This window comes from Tiliqua scincoides, chromosome 2 (genome assembly GCF_035046505.1).
Source record: "Tiliqua scincoides isolate rTilSci1 chromosome 2, rTilSci1.hap2, whole genome shotgun sequence".
NCBI lineage: Eukaryota > Metazoa > Chordata > Lepidosauria > Squamata > Scincidae > Tiliqua > Tiliqua scincoides.
Genome location: NC_089822.1, coordinates 181866365 through 181885416, shown reverse-complemented (window position 1 = coordinate 181885416; position 19052 = coordinate 181866365). Strand labels below are relative to the sequence as shown.

At 43.6% G+C, this 19052-nt stretch overlaps 1 protein-coding gene across 2 annotated transcripts in view; it reads right to left on the bottom strand.

The window, feature by feature from the left end:
* The window catches only part of PRELID2 (PRELI domain containing 2), a 61890-nt gene extending 45426 nt beyond the window's left edge, over window positions 1-16464 (bottom strand). For both annotated transcript variants that reach the window (XR_010793843.1, XM_066616791.1), the window contains exons 1-2: window positions 16287-16464; window positions 3061-3118 (exon numbers count right to left, since the gene is read on the bottom strand). Coding sequence is in view for 1 of the 2 variants with exons in the window: in XM_066616791.1 (XP_066472888.1) it covers window positions 3061-3118; window positions 16287-16361 (133 nt within the window). In the remaining variant the exon portion in view is untranslated. The remainder of the gene's footprint in view (window positions 1-3060; window positions 3119-16286) is intronic.
* Between the last annotated feature and the right edge of the window lie 2588 nt (window positions 16465-19052).

Genomic DNA, 19052 nt, shown 5'->3' with positions numbered 1-19052 from the left:
AGACTCTCTCTCCCACAAAGTTTATTTGGATCTTTTTTTTCTGGAAGGCAAGATTTTGTAGTGAACTTTAAATAACCACACTGGCAGTATATTTGGCTATCCCAATGTGACACATTTACAAAGGGTCATAAACTGATATTTCCCAAGAGAAAAGGATGGATAAGACTGTCATCTATATTTTAAATTGCGCACACAATGGAAAGTCCAGAATTCAACCATTTGAAAAATAAATAAACTTGGTTATTAACTCACACCAACCTCCAAGCCTAATCCAAAAAAACCCAGATACACAAGGAATAAGTAAATGGAGAAGTCTACACTGAAAGCCCTACTGACCTCAGCTCCTCACAGGACTTATTGCCTTATATGCAGCACCTTATGGACTAAATGGGCATGACAGTACTGCCCATTTCTTTTTCCTCCACCTTGGCTGCTCCTGGCTTTTGCTCCTCCGTCAGCCTGATCTCAGACCAAGCTGCCAATTGGCGTTCTGAGAGCAGAGATCATTTCTGATCTAGCAGAATGACAAAAGTATGCAGTGGCCATATCTACTGACAGAATGGAATAAGATCTGTGCAAAATGACAGAGGAACATATAATTCTCATTTTACAGGTCACTTCAAGACATCAGACTCTTCATTGCTACTAGTAATTAGTTACCACTAATATTTGGTTATATTTTTCTCTACCATTTTCCCCTTTCACTAGCAGTAGAGGTGAGTTGGTTGTGCCTCCTGTAGTCCTTCTCCAGTCAACTCCTGGAACAGGATGGAGACTGCAGGGTGGGGAAGCAAATGACATACCTGTGGTCCAGACAGGTACTCATTTCATTTGCTCAGGAGACAAGAGATATGGTGACAGTTCCATCAGGAAGAGATGCTGCTCTCATCCCTCGCAAGGTACTAGAGCTATCAAGTAAAGGTGACCCAAGCAACTCAACGTAGGTTGGGAATGAGAGAGCCTGTCTCCTCTTTGTGCTTCAAGCAGACAAAGCAGCAACTATGGGCTAGGGCTGCAATTTATGCACTCTTTCCTGGAAGTAAGCACCAATGAACACAATGGGACTCACCACAGACACTCACCCATAAGCTGACCCCACAGATAAGTCGAGGGCAGGTTTAGAGCCAACAATCATGAAATTTTCTATGACCCTCGGATAAGTCAGGGGTTAAACTTAAGGGGGATGTCTGACTATAGTTTTGTCTGATTTTACCCCAGGTCAGATCCTGAAAAATAACCTACCACTAATTGTTACCTTAGAACTGTAGTCTCTCATTTATTAAAAACATAGTAAAAGATCATAAGATACATTTTTATTCTTTTTTAAATTCTGGTCTTCACCACTTTTTTGTAAACACTATCAGAGTAAATGCACTGTAAACTACATACCAGTAAAACAGTGGTTCCCAACCTGGTATTCATGTACTCCCAGGGACACTCAACAGGACCTTTAGGGGTACTTGAAAAAGAATGGTATAATGGCAGAAAAAGGCAGGCCGTGCTCCAGAATGCCTTGCAAGGCAGGAATGCCTTGCAAGGACCAGCAAGGCAGGAAGGGAGGTAGCTAGTTGGCTATGAAAGCCCCACCAAGAGCTAGTTTTTGGTCATCAATTCATCTATGAACCAGTGATTGAAAACCAGCACAGTAAAAAAGCTGAAACGTAATATGGAAAGTGATCACACCCAGAATTTCTCAGCACACTTCTGGTGCAAAACAGTGCAAAGGCAGAGTCTTCTGTTCCTCAAACAGATAAAAAGAGAAAACACTGTGATGAATACATGAAGTCTGGGCTTTCATATAGAGAAGAGGGCTTGTATTATTACAAACATTTTCCTAATATGAAGGGTACAATTTATGGAAATGGGCTGCCAAGGGATATGCAAGTGAAAAGGGTTGGGAACCACTGCTGGAGATCCATGAATCAAATCCACCTTTAAGGTGGACATGAGGAGAACCATGAAACAAAGACACCTTTAAGGTGTCTGGTGTGTTAAGCCAGAAGCTCTACATACAACATACAACTTATAACACATAACTGAGTGTGTGCAATTCAATTCACAGCAGAGAGATGAGATATTTGCAACCCTTTTTACTCAGAAGTAGACCCATTGCTTTCCATGGGTGTTATTCTTAAGTAATGGTGCACTGAATTGAAGCCTGGGAAGGAGGGTCCCAACCTGGTGTTTCAAAAAACAGACCTGCTTGCAAGCATTTGCAAAGCAGAACCAGGCTGCAGCAGAAGGAAGGAGAATAAAAGGTTAACTTTGGCTGGAATGTCCCAGGAAAGTAACTATAGCCACTTATGAGGTGCCTGCCTGAGCTGAGTAACAGCTCAGCTGAGAAAGGAAACTGTTCAAAGTTGAAAGGCTCTGCTCTCTGATTGACCCGGATATAAGTCAAAGTGATAACTGGAGTTTGATTACTTAGCAAAAATTTCAGGTACTATAAGTGAGTATCTACAGTACTTCTGAGCAGACATGCATAGGCTTGTGCTGTAGGCTCAAAGAGAAGGAAACTGAAAGAGTCAGCAAAACAGAACAGCTCCTTCATTGCCTTGACACATTGGAACAATAGACAGAAGTTCCAAACAGTAGTTTAGATGTATGCTATCTTGCAATCTGAAGAAGGAAAAATTATGATCATTAAGTGAAAATAATTGCCTTATCCTGTACAATCTTGTGCATGATGACACAGAAGTAAGCCCAACTGAGCTTAATGGAACTTCTTCCTGGGTATGTGCATATAGGACTGCAGCCCAAGGACTGTATCTGTGAGCTTTTTTCCACCCATAAATAATAACTATATTACTAACATATCCCACACACTAGTTTATGCCTTCAGAAGCTAAATGAACTCTTAGTAAAGTTCCAAAGCAAAATCTGATGAATGTTTAAGCTCCTGCAAGAACCACTTAAATGTATGTGGGCATTCAAAAGTAAATGTATAATACAAGATTTAACTCCAAATATAATCTCAAAAGAACATGTAAATTGAAAACTGAATTTTAGAACAGGCTTTGTTGAGTTGAGCACCAAAAAACAGGGAGGTATCCAGCTTACCTGTTTTCTCTTCTACAGTTTTTACATCTGTAATATGTTTCTCCATAGGACTGGGATACTAGAGAAAAATGCAGAGTGAACATTACAATATATTATACAGGTAGAAAAACATTTACAGCATGCATTTACAGAATAGTATCTCTCAGTTGATTAGAAAAAAAGAACCACAAAATATCAACAGTCTTACTGTGTAAGACTATCAACATTAATATTAATTGGAATAAGAGGAGACATAAGAACTACTTTTAACACTGAATTTTGATTAAGTAGTTGGGTATCTTCTAAAATATTATGACACAAAACACTAATCACTGATTTTAAACATTCTAACACCATATAAAATCTAAAGCAAAGTCACATATGACAATGTGAAAATAGGCACACTGATGTATATATGCATCATAGTGAAAAAACAAGTTACATTTTATCTGCTGAGTGACCAAGATCCCAGATGTCCACCCAAGCTTTCTCAGACCTACTACCTTCTCCTCAGAGACTTATGAAGGATTTCTCTGGACACTCAACTGTCCCAATTCTTTCAAAATAATAACTGAATGAAAGGAGTATTCGCCACAACCTACTGTATCCACACCAGAGTCTCAATCACAGTATCTGATCTGTGTACCAAAATGCCACCTGACCTTGATCCAAAATTAACCTATGGAGGATTTGGGATTTATTTTTTCACAGATTTTGTGGTTGTTGTTTTACAAAATGAGAAGAGCAGAAAGCAGAATTTTGTGTTATTTTGTTATTACAACATACACGCTTTTAGTAATGAGCTAAATGAGGACTAAAAAAAATGACGCAAGCCAGTAGACTTGTGATCCAGGTTATGAACTGTCACTCCCCTTGGAAAATGAGGTTCACAGTTTGGAGATGCTCCTGGATGCCGCACTGTTCTTGATTACCAATGGCAACTGTGGTCTAGCGAACCTTTGCCCAATATTGGTGTGCCAAATGCATCCTCTCCTGTCTCACTCAAAACTCGCTGCAGTTACCTATACATGGGTTACGACAGTAGTGTAGATGTAGACTACAGTAATGTCTACATGATAATGGGGTTATCTTTTAAGACCATTTAGAAACAATAGCTGATTTAGAATAATGCTGTACAGTTACCGACCGATGCCAGATGATATGATTATGTCATTCTGCTAGTGACATGATCAACTGCACTGGCTGCCAGTTTTTTTGGGTGCAGTCCAAGGTGTTGGTTATTAGTTTTAAACTCCTAAACAACTTAGGACCAGAGTACCTAATGAACTGCCTTCCTCATACAAAATGTATTTTTGGACAAATCTGCCTCCACATTCTACCACAGGCAGAAGTTCAGCTGGTGGTGACAAAGGAAAAACCTTTCTATGGTGGCAGCTTCGATGTTAAATTCTCTGGGGATACAAGGACAGCTCCCTTCTTTTATCATTGGGCAACAGCTGACAACCTTTTTTAGGGTTTCAGGGAGGAACTTAGCTTTTTGTTGAATTTTATTTTATATATACTTAAAATAATACACTGTGAAAGAGAAAGCCTGGCTATTTGATATCAAGCTTTATAAATGTACCTCTTTCAACTTCAAGCTAAATTTTGAATTATAAGTCTGACCTCTTTTTCTTCTTGACTTTTCTTTTTATTTAGAATTTGGACCAGGAAACTAACATCTCTGCTTCTCAAGTGACATAGTCATATCTCCTTCATGAACGTACAGTATGTTTTGAATCTCTCAGTGCCCATTGTTACCTGCACAATGCTGTTATTTTTTCCTAGAATTATCATCTTGCCCCTGGTTGCACCTTTATGAATCAACAGGGAAAAGAGGTGCAGGGGAAAGTATGGTATTTATCCAAATTTGTTTACTGAACATAGTCAAATTGGTGTTTTAGGCTACTGTAGAGAATGAAACGTGCAGATATAATGCACAAATGCATTTAAAAGCTGTGAGCCCTGTCTCCTCATACAGTACAGTAACCATGACAGCCTAAGAATATTGTGGTACTAGTTACAAAGCTTAACATAAAGTGTATTGTAAGTTAGTTCACACAGATGGCAGTGTGCTGTCCTGGAGCTGCTCAATTAGCCCTTACTTTGTGTTTGGTCCATGGTATAAATCTTACCAAGAGCTTGAAAGACAGAACTGTGACATACATGTTCGCAATAAAACTGAGGGTCAGTTCAAAGGAGGGTAATAGAAAATGATTTTTTTTTCCTGCTACCCCTCATGTTTCACTATCTTGGATTAAGGAGGCATCTTTTAGGGACATATTCCTTTCCTCATGACTTGGTTTTCCACCATGGTGTTCGCCTTTACTTGAATCGCTTTGCGATTTCACAAATCAATTTGCGTTTGTGTCTGTTCACATTAACACATTTTAAAACAAACCAAATGGCGATATCTCACTGAGCTATAATAATATACAAAGCTCTTAAGTGTAGACTAATGTAAATGTATGAGAAATGCAGTAGGCAGCATATGGAGGAGATCAGCAGACAAATGAAACAGTAAAAGTTAAATTCAAGGCAGTAGTTCAATGTATTGTATATTTGGATTTTATCACCATTTGTTGCCATTCATACTGAAAATATTTTACGTATTTCTAAAAGTAGAATTTCAGAGCATGATACTAGTTGCTGCATGCATTTTATTCACTGCAGGAAAACTTCTTGTTAAGCAAAGTAGAAGATTTTAAAACAGTCTTATATGGCAGTTGTCTGACGCTTCCACAAAGCTTGCAGCTTTCAAATGGCAAGTACAGTAATAGTATAATTGCATTATCAAAGAAACTTACAGTCCATAAGACCCAATTCATGTGAAAAACAAAAAAGCCATTTGCATAAATCTTCCACAAAATAGCAGATCCTATTACCTACTGTAAGTATTTAACCACAAATAGACTCAATTCTGTACACACTCTAGTAGAGCAGAGATGAGTTAAAAGCTAGTAGGTGGAAAGTTTAACTATTAACAGTATTACCGCTTCCACATAATACTCTTTAAATCCAGGAACAGTTTCTCCCCAGCAAACTACAGAAAGTTACAATGGAGAAATATATTGACAAGCTAGTGAAACAGATCTGTAAAAAACATACAGAGTATGTTCCCATGCTACTGGGTTGATCTTTCAGTGCAAAACCAGAAAGATGGGAAGCTAAACTGACAAGTTTTCACTGCTCACTTAAAGGCAGACACCATCAGGAAGAGACAGGTGTCACAGGAGAAGAAATTCCAGAGCCAAGGGACCCCCACTGAAAAGGCCCTGTCCTGCTTTTGCTGAACAAGCCTCCAAGGGCTATGAAATATAAAGCAGAGCCTCTAATGATGAACACAGAAAACAAGCAGGTTCATTCAGAAAGGGACATTATTTCAGGTACCCCAGACCCAAAAAAAAACGATATTTTTTTTAAATACACAGGAAACCCCATTCCAATGGAAAGAAAAGCTTTAAGTAAATACAAAACCAGCCATGGCCCTACAGAACAAGCAACCATGAGACATATCCCTCAAATCTTCACTCTACAGCAGGACTTTTCAAACTGGAGCATCGCAATGCCCAAGCCTGTGGGCCCTGGCCTCTGCCCCCTTAAGGGGCGGGGCCAGCCAGGAGGGCAGGCAGCCAGGAGGGCGGGGAAGAGGCATTGGAGCAATCCCCAGAATCACACCATTCAGGGGGTTGCAGGGATTTGGCTGTACTTACCAGAGCCTCCTGCAGACCCCCAGGTGACTGTCTGCAGGGCTTGCCAATGCTTTAGAAGTCAAAGTGGAGCAATGGCTTTTGCTTTCACTTTCACTTTTTGCAGCTTCGAGGAGCCCTGCAGACAGTCGCGCAGGGCTCCCTGCACCCCCAGGAGGCTGCAGGAGGCTCTAGTAAGTGCACCCAAGCCCCTGCAGCCCCCTGAGTGGCACAATCCTGAGGATCGTGCCACTGCCTTCCCCCCGCTGCCTCCCCCCCGCAAGGACTTACAGCGGTTTTCAAACTCCCTAAGAGTTTGAAAACCACTGCTCTACAGAAAGCAAGAGTAATGGAAACCAAGCATTATCACGCTTTAAAACAAATGTCCCAAACTGCCAACGGAGGCAGGCCAATTCTGGGATATTTTGGTTTTGCAATGGTTTTTTTTGTTTTGTTTTGTTTTAACTGAGATGATCTTAATATAGAGCAGTTAATGTGGAATTTCCTACATTGAACACGTAGTCACCTAAACTTTCTTGGAATTTTCTTTGGCCTTTTCTAGAAAAGATGCTGCCACTTTTAGGGGTTTAAGGCTTATTTCCACAAAACGGAGGGAGGGGTTTGGAACATTCAAATGTACAAAGCAACATTTTTACCAAGTTAAAAGTATTGGTCCATCTAGATCAGGGGTGTCTAACCATTTTGGCAGGAGGGTCACATCATCTCTCTGTCACTGTGTTGGGGGCCAGGAAAATAAATTAATTTACACTTAAAATTTGAATAAATTTACATAAATTAATATATCAGAGATGGAACTTATATGAATGAATGAAGGACTTGCAGTAGCTCAAGGTCTATGAAAGGCCTTGCACAAAGCAAGGCCAGCCTTTCCTTTACTGCAACTGCTGCATCACAGACTTGAAACAGCAAGTAGTGGAAGGAGCCCTCGTTCCACAGCTCAGGTGAGAGGTCAAACAGTTGTCCTCACACTGAGAGCAGCTGCGTCGGGCCAGCATGGGCTCCAGCAAGTGTCCAGAGGCTCATTGGAGACTGGGGACTCCCTGCGGGCCAGATTGGGAACCCCTGAGGTCACAAGTGGGCTCCAAGCCAGGGTTTGGGCCCCTGATCTAGATCAACACTATCCACTCTGTCAACAGCCCTTTGATGTCTCAAGCATAACTCTTTCCCAGTCCTGTTACCCAAGAACTTTACTGGCTATTGCAAGCAAAAGGTCCCAAGTACAAAGAATGCGCTCTGCCACTGAACTATGACCTTCCTTCTTAAGCCAATGTTCTTAAACTACAGCTCATGTTTTTGTTTTGTTCCCCGAAGTCTGGAAATGCCACAGGCTGTTATATACAGCAGTAAAATTTTATTGTTGTTTTACTGCTATGAGCCACAGAACAATGCCTGTTTTAAAGCAAATGAGGCTTCGCTTTACCAGTAGCATCACTAGGGGGGTGCGGGCCACACCGGGGGATGTACACGGAGGGGTGATGCACACTGGGGGGTGACGCGCTAAAATCACGGTGGTCAGGAGTAACCCCATCATAATATATACCGTTGGATGCGGAATTTCAAGCGGAATGCAATGCAAAAAACCACAGTGAAATATCTCCTTTCTATCAAAAGTTATGGCCAAAAAACCGGAGAACAAAAATGCATGGATCCCTATGGAAAGTGAAAATGAGCCGTATCGTGCATTTACTCATGAGTAGGCAAACCTGCCTTAATCCGTCAGAAAGGGCAGGCTAAGAGGAATCCAAAGCTACCAGAATGGTCCTGATCCAATGAATGCAGCCAAAAAAAACACCTGAGAACGAGGTCCCTCCCTCCAAGCAGACAAATGTATTGACCCCTACTGAAAGCAAAACTAAGCCTCATGGTTGCGTTAACTCACAAGTAAGCAAACGTGCCTTGGCCAGTGGTCAGGCCAGGCAAAGGGGAATGTGAAGCCACCAGAATGGTCCTGATCTGATGGAACTGGAGCTCAACAAATGCTCCAGAAGGCAGCCTCTTCCCCCCCCCCCCACTAAAAAGGATCAAAACAGAGGCTTCAGCTGATAAAGTGAACCTTTTTGAGACTTGCAAAGCCAGGTGGATCCTGACAGTGATCTGGTTTAAACAGAAGTTCTTAAATTGAACTGGGCACTGAGTAGGGCTGAAAACCTTACTGATTTTGGAGGGGGGTGTGTTATTGCAGGCAGACTACAGAGGAAATTCACTTGGTGGAGCAGGGCTGGCTCCCCCTTATTTAATTATTTGTTTTACTTTAATTATTTATACTTATTTTAATTTGCTTGATGATGTCACTTCCACCATGACATCATTTCTGGTGGGTCTTGGACAGACTGTCATTCTAAAAAGTGGGTCCTAGTGCTAAAAGTTTGAGAACTGTTGCAATAAGGTGTTAGTAAGTTGACACCTGGGGGGGTGACACCGCTAGTGACCAAAATCACTAAAATCATAATTTGGAGGAATAATACCAGCATGTTGATATATCAATCAATGCGTAATTTCATGTGGAATGTGTTCTATCTTTGTTCTATCAAATGGTACAGCCAAAAAGCCAATGGGGCGGGGTGATGGTACATCACCACACCCACCACCTGGGGTGTTACCCCGCCCACTACATGGGGGTAGCGCGCTGGCATACCACATCGGGTGACACGAACCCTAGTGATGCCACTGCGCTTCACTGACCTGTTGATGGACCTGTACTGGGTTCCTCCCCCTACAAGTATCTAACATCTGTGGTATACTATTTTTGTTGTTGTAGTAGTGGTAGTGGTAGTAGTAGCAGTCGTAGTCATAGAGCTAGAATTCTTTTCATCTCCTTTTGCTAAAAATGAAGGTTTTCCAAAGACATAGGTTCCTAAGAGTTTGACAGTCCAATCCTAACCAGCTTTGCAACATTGATGCAGCTGTGCCAACATTGCACACACCGCATTATGTGGGAGGGGCAGTCACAGAGGTAAGGGAACATTTTTCTCTTGCCTGGGGACTCCATTATGACTGCATCAGAGCTGGAAAGTTGGTTAGGATTGGGCTGAAAGAAGAACAGGATTTTTAGGGTAATCCACCTAAGGTTATTTCATTATAACCTGGAGAAACTAGGCAAAATTCAGTTGGAGTCTTAAGGTAAAAATAAAATTAGGAGGCAAGAGAAATTTCCTCCAAAATTTCTCAAAAGGTTTAGCACTGGATATTGCATGTCCTTGTCCTGCATTAATTATCACCTATACTAACTGTACAATTCCTTAACAATTTTCCTTGGGCACAATAACAGTATTCAATTTTCTTGAGTGATAAAGCCACATATGACCAACTGTGTATAAATGGCATGAAACTCACAGGAAGTTGGCTAAGCTGAATTAGAGAAGACCCCATGCCTTCTTCCCCAGAACACCCCCGCCCCGTAGGCATGTTCAGTCCCACAAACCCAACATAATAGGAATCCATTTACATCAATGTAATTTAAATATAGCTACCGAATGCCACATCCACATCTACTGTTTCGAGGCAAACGTCTTTAGTTACATCTGTCTTGCTGAGTTGGAAATGGTACAGGAACAGAGAAGAGAGTTAAACAAGTAAACGGTATCATTTCCACACCAAAAAAACACAGGGTTTCAGTTCCATAATATAACAATTCGCTTATATGTAAAGGGGGAGGGATTATAAAGAAAAGAAAGCCATCTGTCTAAAAGGCACATTACTTCAGTCTAGTAGATTTTAACACTTATAGATGAACTGTACAAATAAGCAAGCTCAGTGGAAAGTTCTTCACTTTACTGGTGAACAGTTAGAACAATTTTTTTAAAAAAATACAAACTTCTTTAAGAAACTCACCACCTTCCAAATGATTTAATGCCATCTTGTGGTCAACTTGAGAAATTATGAACCTCCTCAGATCCTGCCATAATAAGATTCTGAAATATGCGATGATGATAAACAAGTCAAGTTCCAGAGGGGTGGCTGTGTTTCTTAGTATATAGTAGTAAACACTACAAAATGTCCTGTGGCAAACCTAAAGGCTTAATTTTATTTCAGTATAAATGTTCATGGACAGTCCATGAATGCTATGCTGAAATAAGCTTGTTAGTCCTTTGAAGTGCCACAAGACACTCATGTGGGGGGGGGGAGTGGGGGGGAAAACATGTATTACAGGTTAGAATTACTGCATTTCCACATTGCGAGCAGATTGTATTGTGCCTTTCTTTGCTCAGTCAGTCATAGTCTTTAAAACCTATTGCTCACCAGGTTACTAGTTTCAATGAGAAAGTGGTATCTTTTAGTTCGCTTCAAATAGGAATCACATGCATTATAATGCCAACTTTGAAAGCTTGTTTCAAGGGACAGGGCAGGCTCCTTTTACACCAGATATCAAGACGTAAAGAAACCACCTTGTACTGATTCAGGCCAGGATTAGATCCACACCTTCACCACAGTGTCATGGGAGCTGCTTGCCTGTAGCTTCTTCAGGTATAACATCTGTATGTCAGAACTACACAGGTGGAACAAATGATTTTTCAAACCACTGCCCTCCATGGAACATATGGATGCCTTTATGGCAATTGTCTGACTAGATTAAGTAGCTTCCTGCAGAAAGAACATCTGATTTATAATGTAGTTGCCTTTAAGTATGTCTGGTCATGCCTTCATTTTTAAAAAACACAACAGTTCACAGAAACCTGTTTGATATATCACAATGAATGAAGTTACTTGATTTCACTTTTGGTAGTGGTTGGCAACCTTCAGTCTCGAAAGACTATGGTAGAAGCCTACAGCACCCGGTATTCCCAAGCGGTCTCCCATCCAAGTACTAACCAGGCCTGACCCTGCTTAGCTTCCAAGATCAGGCATGTGCAGAGTTATGCTCCAGGATCCTCCAGAGAGTTTTCTGAAGCCCAAAGAGGCAGCACGCATCTGCCCACTGAGAACAGCCCAGAGAATTCAGAATGGCCCAGAGAGGCAAAAAAAATGCCACTTCTGGTTTCCTGGGAGAAACTGGAAGTGACCTTTTTCCATATAAGGCATTCTGAGACCTGGGGAAGTGCCTGGAGGGCTTTTCCCAGGCCTCAGAATGCCTAATATGAAAAAGTCACTTATGGTTTCCCTCAGGAAACCAAAAGTGGCTTTTTCTGCCTTTCTGGGTCATTCTGAAGCCTGTAGAAGTAGCGGGGCAGACATGTGCTGCCTCTCCAGGTTTCAGAAAACTCTCCAGAGGAAACCAGAGTTGTGCTCCAGTTCCCTTCAGAGGACTCAGGTGAAGCAGAGTCTGGCTCAATGTGGGTCCAGGGGACCCGTACTGAGTCAGATTTGTGGATGAAAAATCTGCTGATAAACAGGTTCCACCTGTATTTACATATTTAAGTGTGCAATTGCACTAAGCCTAAAAAGATGCAAAAGTAAAAATAATAAATTTTTAAAAATGCTTCAGTACATACCACTGTACCTAGGCCTTCTGTCACCCAGGGCCATATACAATTTTGGCACCCTCCCCCCCAAGACAATGGGCAGCCCAATCCAATGCTTCCCAGTGCCTAGGGCTGCTGTGCCGAAATGGCAACCATTGCATCTAGTGGGGCTGGGAAGCTGTGCCAGGTCTTCTCAGGGTAAGACTTACACTCCTTTACCTCGTGTAAGACCCAGAAGGCCCCAATGGGTCTCCTCGGATCAGCACCCACTATTGAGTGGGTGCAGAATCAAGGAGACCTATGTCGGGTCTCCCGGGCCAGGAGGGGAGTCAGGATATGGCGGCAGAGTCTGCCACCATCTCCACCCCTTCCTGCCCCACTCCCACCCCTGCCCTGACTCACCGTTCTGAGTTCTAGGCAGCTTTCGACTGGCCTCTGCCAAGTGCCAGTCTGGAGGTAATTGTCGCAGGAGTGCTTTACAGCATATTTGCACTTGAAGGATACATGCTTCTAGTTTAGCCTTTCGCAAGTTGGCAGGTTCCAACATGGGACAATTTGCACGAAGGGGTGTTTTCAAGCAAGTGACCGCAGTACAAGAAGACTGTAGGCTCTCAGCAACTGTCTCAAGTCATATTAACGAGGAAAACTACGCACCGTAAGAAGACGTAGCACTAGGTCTCATTACAGAACCTTTAATGCTAGTAGTTATTCTTGATGGTGTGCAAAAATATTGCCAAATGATACAAATGTTTGTTGGCAAAAAACCTGCCACATCATGACTATTATACAACTTACTAACAAATTTTAAAAACATTTGGCAGTGAAAAGGTAGAGAAGATCTGCCAAGACACTGAAACAGAGTAATGAAGACTGAGGGTCCAACTCTAGCCAACTTTCCAGCACCACTGGACAGCTGCAATACAGCCCCTAGGTAAGGGAACAAATGTTCCCTTACTTTGAGGAGGCCTCTGTTACTGCCCCTCCACCACAAAATGCAGCTCATGCGCCATTGTCACAGCCACAACAGTGCTGGAAAGTTGGATAGGTTTGGGCCCAAGACCTCAATCTGCTACCTCCCTCTATGTCATAAGAAAATAAGAACAGCCCCACTGGATCAGGCCATTGGCCCATCTAGTCCAGCTTCCTTTATCTCACAGTGGCCCACCAAATGTCCCAGGGAGCACAGCAGATAACAAGAGACCTGCAGCCTGGTGCCCTCCCTTGCATCTGATATAGCCCATTTCTAAAATCAGGAGGTTGCACATACACATCATGTATGAATCCGTAATGAATTTTTTCTCCAGAAATTTGTCCAATCCCCTTTTAAAGGCATCTAGGCCAGATGCCATCACCACATCCTGTGGCAAAGAGTTCCACAGACCAACCACACAATGAGTAAAGAAATATTTTCTTTTGTCTGTCCTAACTCTACCAACACTCAATTTTACTGGATGTCCCCTGGTTCTGGTGTTCTGTGAAGAGTGTGATCTCTACTCAAGTTAGCCAATCAAACCGACCATCACTGGTTCAACCAGCTTCAGCTGTACCCAAGTCCATCAGACCTGACCACACTGATTCATGCCATAGTGACTTCAAAACTGAATTAGGGTAACATACTCTACATGGGAAAGCCCCCTTGAAGATGGTATACACCTGAAAGTGGTATATAAATCTAATGCCCATATGAAGCTGCCTTCGGCTTCTACCCACTCAGACCATTGGTCCATCTTGCTCAGTATTGTCTCAATTGACAGCCAGAAGCTCTCCAGGTTAGAGACAGATGTGGACAGTACTCAAACCAGACTTTTTTTTTGGGGGGGGGGGGCTGCATGAGAAAAAATTATTTCTAGTGCCAACCCCAGTTGACAGTAATTTATTGGTAGAATGTGGTTCTGCAAATGCCATAGACACCTATTTGCTAGTATCTGGTGCTTATAGCACATTGGTGATGTGTGACTCATTTCCCATCACACAGCCACAGCATTTCACAAGCTCTTAAGATGTGTTTTTAAAATGTCAGAGGCTAAACTATTGATGGACTACTAATATCCATCACTCAGTCCAGTAATTTTGCCAAGGGACCATTGCACAATATGGTGGTGTCCACCCCTGCTTCTTACACTCAGGACACAATCCTAGAAATGCATACTCAGAAGTAAGTCTCATTCTCTTTAATGGTACTTACTCCCAGAAAAGGATGTACAGGATTGAAACCTCAGCATCAACAAATAGAAAGAAGTCAAATTACAGCAGGCACGTAAAACTCTGCATGAGATGCAGAAGTCCATAAAATGAAGAGTCTGGTTGCTTGAAAAAAAACTTACCCTTTTGTACAACCTGAATAAGGCAGGGATGTTATTGACCTTTCCCATACCAAGTCAAAAACAGAGATGCAAGTAATTATTTTTAAACTTCAGTTTCCTTTCTAAAGAGTCACAGCTAGAGGGCAATAAAGTCAGTGTCAGCATACTACGAACATCTATAATTAAGCAAATTCTAAAGTTGTATTCCAAGTAAAACAAAGGAAGAATAGAAACACACACATAGGAACCAGAATTAAAAGCCAAATTAGACATTACATATATACATGCACGGAATGTGGTTTTGTTTGTTTGGTTTTTACACATTGAAAAACTGCCTTGGAAGGCTGCAATCAAAAGAGCCAGCAGGAAAGGAAATGCTTAACGTATTGAAAGGTTAAACATAAACATTTCCAGGTCATCTCACAGAAGACTGCAACCTCCTAATGCTGCTTTTCAGTTTTGGAGGTCAGGAAAAGTTACACTTACCAAGGCAACACCTAGCTTGGCCCTAAGCAACAATGTATTGCTGCAGTGGTCCATTTTTTGTTGTTATGGAAAAGCAGTATATAAATACTGCTGGTTCAGCTTACTAGTTGGTTACAATACTGGTTCGGCTTACTAGCTGGTTTATATTTAGCCCTGCCATGATCTCCCCCTCCCCACCAAGTCCTCTGGAATGTGCATAGACAAGCGTTTCTCAAACAGTGGGTCGGGACACACTAGGTGGGTTGTGAGGTGGGTTCCCATTCATTTCAATGTGTATTTTATTTTTAATATATTAGACTTGCTATATGCTATGTAAGGGAATTTGGTGAAATGTGACAGACCTGTACTTTTAACAAGCTACTATTTATATGCTTTGAACCATGATAGTAAATGGGACTTACTCCTGGGTAAGTGTGGGTAGGATTGCAGCCTAGGATAGTTAAAAAATTTTCCTGCTTGATGATGTCACTTATTATTTATTTATATTCCGCCTTTCTCCTCAAAGGGACCCAAGGTGGCCCATGTCATGACATCACTTTCATTACATCATGACATGACATCACTTTCGGTGGGTCCTGATAGATTCTCATTCTAAAAAGTGGGTCCCGGCGCTCAAAGTTTGAGAACCACTGCCATGGTTAAAGGTACAGGTGCTCTGTCCTCCATGGTATCAGGTCACACTGGAAAAGAGATCTTGGCAATGCTGTGCAACTTCTCAAACGGCTCTTAGAGAAAACTAGCCAAAGATGCACCACCCTGGAAGCTGCTTGGGGAAAGAAAACGTGCGGGGAGAACACATGCAAACAGAAACCTGGTGGGAAGCCGAGGCTGAAGGGTGCGCTGGCAGGCTCCACACACCCACACCAGAGAACCACCAAAGCCCAAAAGGGGGTGGAAATACTCCCCCCCCACACACACACACACACACACAACCAGAGAGTAAAGGAGGGGTGGAAGAGCGTACTATGGGAAGCAAGAGGCGTGGGGGCTGCAGTCTGTTCCACCGAAACGAAGGGCGAGCTGGGGAACGACTGCAGGGGGACCACCCGAAGGTCCAGGGCGCGCGCCAAGGACCACGCAGAAGGAGGGAGCAGCCTAGAGGAGGGGGCGCTGCGCCCGCCGCCATTCCCCTCCCCTCTCCTCCCCAGCAAAGGCAGGGGGAGGGCCAGGGTTCTTGGGCTACATCTCCAGCCAAGGCGGCGGGGCGGAGCGGAGCTGAGCACGATCAGGCCTGCTGCCCGGTGCAAAGTGAACCCAGAGCGCCCTACGTGCCTTGAGGGGGCACCAAGCCAAGGCTCCCTGGCCCGCGAGGGCGCTGTCTAGCCCTCTCCTCCTCCTCCCCCGTTTACCTTGCGGAGGTAACTGGCCACCACCTGCTCGAAGGGGTATCTGTAAACTGTGTGTGCCTCCACGGTCACTCCCATGTCCAGGCTGGCTTGAGGGCCGGGCCGTGCCGTGCCGTGCCGTCCTCTCCCCAGGCAGGCTCCAGGCGGCACCCCCCTTGCACAAACACAGGCGGCTTACTACTTGATGGCTTTATAACGGGCTGCAGGATTGCCTTGGAGGGAACACCTTCCTAGGTCAGAGTGGAAACCGGGGAGGGGAGGGGGAGCTGCAATGCTAGCCACACTTTCCTGGGAGTAAGCCCCATTGACTATAACGGGACTGACTTCGGAGTAGACTGGCGTAGGATCGGGCTCTCATGACTAGCAAAAGTTTTGGAAGGCTGCAATCCCTGGCGCACGGAGAGCCCGATCCTTCTGCATGTCTACTCAGGTTCCTTGGAAGTGCTTTCACTGTGCTCTCCTCAGGACCTTAGGGCTCGATCCTATCCACACTTACCTGGGAGTAAGCCCCATTGACTAACACGGGACTTACTTCTGAGTAGACATGCACAAGGATCGGGCTCTCCGTGCGCCAAGGATTGCAGCCTTTTGCAAAGCAAAAACTGAGAGCCCAGTCCTACGCCTGTCTACTCAGAAGTCAGTCCCATTATAGTCAATGGGGCTTACTCCCAAGTAAGTGTGGATAGGATCAGGCCCTCAGGACCTGAAGACAGCACAGTGAAAGCACTTCCAAGGAACCTTGCAGAAGGGGTCGCATGCACAGTAACACTGCCTGGGGGACCCTTCGTCCGGGCTCAGCACTCCTCTCTCCACCCAAGAAAGTTATGGTGTTTGAACTGCCCACACCGAGTCCAGTTCTGCCTGCCGATCCTCCCACGTGTCTCCAGCCACACCTCCTTCCCAGCTCCCCGGTTCTAGTTTCGCGTGCCAACGTTGTTGCAGCTGCTGGGGCACAATGTAACTCTACGCCCCGCCGCTGCTTTTTGCTGATGCTGGGGAGTCGCTGGAAATATGTCACTAACCGAGTAATGCGACGCAGGTTTCCTTAGAAGTAAGAGCCATTGGGTTCAATGAAATGTACGCTCTGGAGAGTGTATCGGATTGCAGCCTAAAACTACATTTCCAATGGGGAGCAGGACCCTGGAATATTTAGGACCCTGCCTGCTCCTAAATAAATGCCACCAGTCCCATCGAGGTTACTCTCTAGTAAACATATTTCGCATTGCACTTAAAGAAGCCTGCAAAAACTGCAGCATCTTTGCACCCAAACCAGAAATCCTGTTTCATGATGTGGTAAAAATTGTATCCCCCTCTCCCAATTTTTTAACCTGTTTTTCCTCTTCCTCTCCCCTAAGGAGGCCAACATCCTGAAGTGGTGACTCAGAGCCCAATCCTATGCATGTCTACTCAGAAGTCTCATTAGAGTCAGTGGGGCTTACTTCCAGGAAAGTGTGGATAGGATTGTGCTGTGAGGCTGCAATCCTATCCACACTTTCCTGGGAGTAAACCCCATTGATTCTAATGGGACTTACTTCTGAGTAGACATGTCTAAGATTGGGCTCAGAGTCTTTTTGGACTAGCAGCTGCAGTGGTGTAGCTAAAGGGTGCAGGGGGTAGCAGTTGCACCGGGCAACAAGCTGAGCTTGACACTAGTGGCCAAAACTGAAAATCTTGGTATGTATGAATAATACCATCATGTTATACATCATTGGAAAGGTAATTTAATGCAGAATGCAATGAAACAAACCACATTAGGATATCTTTTTCTATCAAATGTTATGGCCAATTAACCAGCAAATGAAAACACAACTACCTTAACAAAACGTGGCTTTCCGTAACTCAAAACTGACCTATAAGACTGATTGTTCTGAGAGCCTATGAGATGTTACTATGATGCAGCATGGAACCAATAAGGTGTTAATATGAGTCAGCTCTCATTTCCATGTATCATAATATTGCTGCTCCTTCAAACTTGTAAAGAGGCACTTTTTCAAGTGGTGCTCCTCTTATATGTAGCAGGGAGAAATAACAGTCCCTCTTCATCCCAGCACAGTGTCTCTAACCAATAAGGGGCACACTTTTTATTTTGATTTTTTGTCATGGGGGTCTACAAAATCTTCTTTGATCCCAGGTAGCAGCTAGATGCCTTAGCTATGCCACTGGCTGGGGAGAGGTGACAGATCAAGTGGATGGTAAACTGCTGAGGGGAGGAAGTAGGTTTCCCCCAATTTGCACATTTTGTAAAGCCTGGGCATGATGTCACTTCTGGTTGTGACATTACTTCCAGGGCATCATTTTGAGCTCTGCACCGGGCTACACATTCATTAGCTACGCCACTGAGCAGCTATTTCTGCTTAGTTGTTGCTGACCTTCTCCTTCCTCCCAAAGTGACCAGAAAGCAAAGAACTTGGTTTGGAACCAGTTCTTTGGGATGTGAAGCCCACCTGATACCCCACAGTGGATAATTCAAAGGTCTCTGGTGACCCCGAGTAACTAACTGATCAAATAAATCTAGATCACACCCACAGATTTTAAAGTGTAAGAAATTCTTATATAAGACTTAACATAAGAACAGCCCTGCTGGATCAGGCTATAGGCCCATCTAGTCCAGCTTCCTGAATTTAGAGTAATGACATCTCCCTTTGCCCTGGTCCACATTTGCCCTGGTCTTTTATCTGGAGCCACAGGTGCATAGGTAAGGTCTGAGCCCCTGAACCCAGTGTGGGGCACAGGAACCAATCTCCTGGACTGGAGAAAGTTCCTAATGGA